The 5,787-nt window shown below is 31.8% G+C and overlaps 1 protein-coding gene and 1 long non-coding RNA gene across 2 annotated transcripts; both read right to left on the reverse strand.

The window, feature by feature from the left end:
• Nucleotides 1-2,205: 2,205 nt before the first annotated feature.
• LOC136806775 (uncharacterized) lies at nucleotides 2,206-4,635 on the reverse strand. Its single transcript, XM_067063357.1, has 4 exons — nucleotides 4,578-4,635; nucleotides 4,274-4,336; nucleotides 3,831-3,875; nucleotides 2,206-3,092 (listed from the first exon to the last, which is right to left on the reverse strand). Exons 1-4 carry the CDS (start codon nucleotides 4,633-4,635, stop codon nucleotides 2,788-2,790), a joined length of 471 nt encoding a protein of 156 aa, XP_066919458.1. The 3' UTR covers nucleotides 2,206-2,787.
• A 122-nt stretch (nucleotides 4,636-4,757) lies between these two features.
• Nucleotides 4,758-5,332, reverse strand: LOC136806760 (uncharacterized). The gene is made up of 3 exons (XR_010846606.1): nucleotides 5,315-5,332; nucleotides 5,076-5,222; nucleotides 4,758-4,857 (listed from the first exon to the last, which is right to left on the reverse strand). It is a non-coding gene; the product is annotated as an uncharacterized lncRNA (long non-coding RNA).
• Between the last annotated feature and the right edge of the window lie 455 nt (nucleotides 5,333-5,787).

The raw sequence follows: 5,787 nt of genomic DNA on the forward strand, positions 1-5,787 counted from the left end.
TGGATGTCAATATCTTAGGATAGATTCGCCGTTGATAACTTTTTTCAAATGTTTTTCATTATAGCTTTTAATGGATTAAGTTTCATTTTTATGCAGGAATCCCTTAATTTCCACCAAAGCAGCAAATTTATTACTCCAAAAATAAGATACGAATTAAGTATATTTCCCCTTCACTCTGAGCATATTATTTTTTTTTATAAAAAATGATTTTCTTTTTTCTTGATCATATAATGGAATTTGTCATTATGTCTAACATCACAGTTTTTATACTTTGGGATTGCACTAAGAGATTTCCATAAAATAACAATTATAGACTTTGGGACTAGGCAATTGAGACAAAAGAAAATCCTTTAGAAAGTAAAAACATTATTTAGCTATCATTAAAATCTTATTTTGTTATGTTAAGACTTTTTTTTTGTTACCTCTAAGACAGTAAAACCTCGGGAAACTATTCAGAGTATATAAACATCCCCACATTGTTTATGTTATTACTATATATTCAGAAAGCGTTTAAAAATATCCATAGTATATTCATTGTAATCATGCATCATATCTACTTGTGCTGTGTGTGAAATTAATTCAAGGTTGTTAGGTACTAGTCAAAATCCTCCTAAGCTCTCTTCTTTCAAAAATTTGATGAAAAATTGCAAATCAGGAGCACTTTGTACTGATTGCATCATGAATACATTTCTCTTTCATAAGTATAACGCTTATAAGCATACACAGGCTCAGGTTTTGGTGACAAAGGGGTAGGCACCTAATTATAAAAAAGAAACATGTAACAAATTAAATTATAAAAAAACACTACTCGACTTCATCCACTTTTTGATCAAAATATTTGGCATTAACTGCTGACCTCTTTGTTTACATTGTTTTGATGGACCATTGCGTTTCAATTGAATGTTGTTCATTTTTCAACCATCATTGGACACCCAATTAGGTAAAAAAAGTTGCGACGGCCCAACTTGCTTACGGGGTATGGATTTTAAGAAAAAAGGTAGCTTATTTTTTTTTTTAACATTATCTAGGGGCGCATTAGATAATTTCACGGTGATGAACTCAACCAAAGTTCGAATGACACTGTCTGGATGTTAGAAATAAATTGCATTCTCAGAGAGTATATTTGTGTTGTTTGGCAGGTCGATTTGTTAAAATTGTCTCCACAAATCTTAAACTATAACATAAAAAAGATTTAATTGATACACTAGGAAATTTCCCACAAATATTAATTTAATTTAATAAAACTTTTTCTGGTTTCTAGTCCTGTTGTGTCATCTTTTTCATCTACCCTATTGTCCAACAAAAATTTAGTCATCTCAGTCTCAAGCCAGTTCTTATTTTGTCCACTTTGAGCCTCGTTGTTCTTACAAAAAAAAAGTGTAATATTAGAAGGGCTCAATTTTAAGATTTTCTCCCAGTCCACACCTCTAGACCTCTATTTACCAATTGCTGTAATACTTTTTTCCTAAAAATACTATTTTTTTCTTCATTATTTTAGATTTTTGTATATTGTAGTCTTTGTAGGGGGGGGGGATGGGGAACTATGTGCCTTATCTTTACTTTATAAATAGATAGATGTGTGTCCCAAAGAAAATATTTCAAATCATAATCGAATGACACGGTAAATGTCTAGAATTCCTACCCTAAGTGACATAACGAATACCCTATGACACCATTATCCGATACAGAATAAAGTGTGTAATGAATATAAATTTGAGGTCAAGAATAGAACGAAATATTACTTTTAATGCTATGTTTATGTTTATGTCATATCATGAAGAACAATTGAAATGTCCTATGGTTATAAAATATAATGTTTTACAAATGTCAGGTTTAATCAAAACTACTAATTTAAATATTATCATCGTATACCTTAGGGTTTTGTCCTAATCCTCTAAATCAAGTTCCCACCAAAATTTTCCCTCGTCTGCCAAAGTTTAATTGTTTTTTGATTTGCCATTTCTACGCCACCTAGAGGTTTAAATTTTTAGCATCCGCCAAACTATATTCGCGCCAAATTTAAATTATTGAAACAAAAGAAACTAGTTTGCTCAGCTTTCCTTCTAGGTGCGCGAACGAGCAATATACCCTTTTTTTGAGAAAAAATATATATTTAAATACGAAAAAAGTATACAGCTCTATTTAAAATATCGAGCACTACCAAGAAAGAAGATTCTCTTCATTATTTAAAAATAGTATAAATTAATATGAAAAATAGCAGTATAACTAATCTAATGGACCAATCAGAATCAAACTCATTTACTATCGCTGTCAGGATCAAAATCACCTTTTCGAAATTTGAATAGATTATTCTGATTTAAATTCTGCTTGCGTCAGCATATATGCAATGCAAAGAATACAATATAATATTCCTATTTATGACCTTGATAGAAGCGTGTATAAACTGTAAATACAAACTTGGCAAAAAACAATCGCTTAACATGAAATAATAGTATAATTTGAAAAAAGAACTATAGACTAATTTAACGAGTACAACAAAAGCACGAAAGAAAGAATTTTTCTTGACTTTAGTGAAACTATCATAGCTTAATTAATGAATCACCTACCTAAATAATGTGAAATATTGAGCGATGTTAAAACCTATTGTCCTCGTAAGCTCAGGATGATACGATTTGACGTCGCTCAATATTTTACGTTATTGCCCTCAAAAACACTTAGTATAGGCCCATAATATAAAGAGACGATACAAAGGAAGCCAGTCTATAGAGACCCTCATTTTATAAATTTTTAGTACTTTTGCAGGATTAAATCTATTTACAAAACTTCCTATTCTGTAAATGCCGTTAAAAATTGTACTGCAGCTGAGGGTAGGTGATAGAGGTCATTGTCGTATAATAATTTAACCACGTAAAATTCTGCCTTACTTCGTTTTTTCCGAATTATGCAGTTCCACGTCAACGATTGTTTCCTGCCAAGTTTATATTCACGGTTTTTAATCTTCTCCAAGAAAATACCTTCAATTTTCCGAGGGTATACGTCAGTTAACAAGAATAACCAAAACGAGTCTTGGTGAGAGGGGTCCGCGTATACTGGGACGATCATCCCCTTTTTAATAGCACCTTTGGAGAGTTCTAAAATCGAAATTGCAAAAGTAAATTAGATAAAAGCCATTTCCTGAAATCGATAACGTTCAATTTGTATAGATGATTTCGTTTGTTTCCTTTTTATTCACTTTAGGAACATAACACATAGGGTAAAAGCTTTTACAATGTGAAACTTTCTCAGTGAATCAAAAAGTTTCAACACAATTTTTCATTTTTGTGTACCGGGTGACCCAAAAAAAGTTTAAGTGTTTGGTGGCAACGTGGAGCCACCCAATGGTTTCTGATAATTTTTTATTTTCATTAGAAATTCTATTCTATTAGATAGAGGAAAGCCCAACTTAAATTTTGAGCTGTAACTTTCCAATTTGGTTCAGAATTTACGAAGTTATAAACTTTTACAGTAAAAAATACTTTAAAAAGGGTTATCAAATTATCAAATTATCAAATTAGGCATACTTTAATGCTTTCAGAGAAGTTTTTTTTGAAAAGTAAAGCTTTTAACTTCATGAAATACTGAACCAATTTCAAAAATTTATACCTCAAATTTTAACTTAGGCTTTCCTCTATCAATAGAATGAAAAGACCATTTTTAGCTCCAAGAGGCCATCAAACACTTTTTTGTGGGCTACCCGGTATTTTATGTAATCTGATAATTAAAAAAAAACATGAGTTTTTCAAAACAAAACGCATCATAGCCGAAATCATCTATTTATTGTACTGTTTTTTTCGTTCCCTGATATAATACGACAAGAAGAATGTTCTCACCTATGACACCTTCAACAATATTTGAAGCTTCGACACGGCTTGAACCTAAAAAGAAAGTTTCTTTGTTAAAACAGGTAAAAACACATCAATCCGTCTAGCAGTTGCAAGTTGTAATATTGCAAATTAGATACTCGCTTAATAATTGGTATTCCCTCCTAATTAGGCTAGAATCTGTAGTAAATTCAAACATAAATTTGTTACAATTGTCAGAGTAATATTATTTTAAGTTCGATCAAGACGGACGTCAATTTAAGTTTAAATTAAAAAAAGGGCTGTTGCGAACAAATCCTTTGGGAGTTTTATAGACGAGAAAGATAGAAATGGTGTGGCGTCAAGATCAAGCTTTAAGATATTTTGGATGAACGAATACAACAACAAATTTCGTAACAAAACAATATAGATAAGTTTTCCAATTCCAACCAATTCGTTCTAACATTCCTTACCTTGGGTACTTAATTCGGTTTGAGTGGGGCACTGCACTTCTTCAATAGTACTTTCTGCTGACACTGAAATAAAATCAAATCAATACATTGTAGATGAAAAATTGAGCAAGAAAATGGGTTGCTCTAATTTAAATAACGCTTAACGTCATATGAAAGACGGTTAGTAGAAATTATTAGCATTATAAAAAAACGAGCAGTATTTGAATTTGCTAAATTTTGTATTTTTTATAGAAAATTTATTGACTTGACACATAGAGGTGAAGATTTTTTCGGCTATCAAAAACAGAGAACACATTTAACTTACCAATCACATTTTGCGTGGTTTCGCCGGTTTCATTTGGCACACAACGTTTGGGGTACATCCAGAGTCTGATAAACAAGCAGATTTATAGCCTTTAAATTAAGCTAAGCAAATAGTTTGTAACGGTATCATTTTAACGCATCAGAAGGCTCTTAAAAAAGATAACTTTATTTTAAAACTAAAAGTAATGGTAAAACGACGAATCTGAACAGTGCAGGATTTCATTTCGTACCTTCGAACAAAAGAGTCACCGTTGTCATCGCGTTATTTTCGTCGGACATTCCTGATTAATAAATAAAAGCAAGTTTGAAAAAAAGAACAGTTCTCCAAAGGCAAATCTAACAATGATTATTTATTACTTAATACCCAAAGCATCACGGTTCACGATTACGTTTGTCCTATTAGCAAAAGGATCGAAAAAATGCGAGAAATAACTAAGCTCGGTTGAAAAAGCAACACACTTATGTCGAATTTTTTTCCAACAAAAAGGGAAGAACTTACTTTCAGTACCAGGACCAACAGTTTTGGAGGGTGTTTCAACCACGTCAGATGGTGCTTCAACCTCACTAGAAGGTGTTTCAACATTGTCCGATAATGTTTCAGCCTCATCAGAAGGTGTTGTAACCACAGATTGAGATTTACGATAATCTGAAAAAAACATCGGTGAAAATAAGTTTAAGGCTGAAACAAACAAAATCTTTTAAGGGAAAACAGATGCTGTTAGATAGTGAAAAGTATACCTTTATATGCCATCTTAATGTCTCCTTGATAACATCACCAAAAACAACATTATTCTCCACCACCAGGCTTTCCATAAAATGAGTGGCAAAGCCAGGAGTCGCATATCCATCGACATGGACCCTTTGCTCGCCACTCAAATAAAGCACAACGCAATGGGCTTACACACTCTTGTTTAGGGTATTTAACTAGAGATAAGAAGAGAAACACGCTGAGAATAACATTTTTAGTTATGAAATTATTTAAAAAATTTCAAAGAATCAAACTCATTTACTATCTATCTATAAAAACCTTTAAAAGTTTACTGTATTATTGGCTATACTAAGGAGGTAAATAATGAAAAAGAACAAAAAAGGACCCATTCATGTTTCTAGGGCTATTTTTTCTAAACAGCAAAAGGTTCAACAAAAATATTTTAACTTACTCTTTTTCTGATATATTTTTTTTGTTGGCACAGGTCAACTTTTCCTTTTGG

Source organism: Clytia hemisphaerica, unplaced genomic scaffold (genome assembly GCF_902728285.1).
Source record: "Clytia hemisphaerica strain Z4C2 unplaced genomic scaffold, Clytia hemisphaerica genome assembly, whole genome shotgun sequence".
In the NCBI taxonomy this organism is placed as follows: Eukaryota; Metazoa; Cnidaria; class Hydrozoa; order Leptothecata; family Clytiidae; genus Clytia; species Clytia hemisphaerica.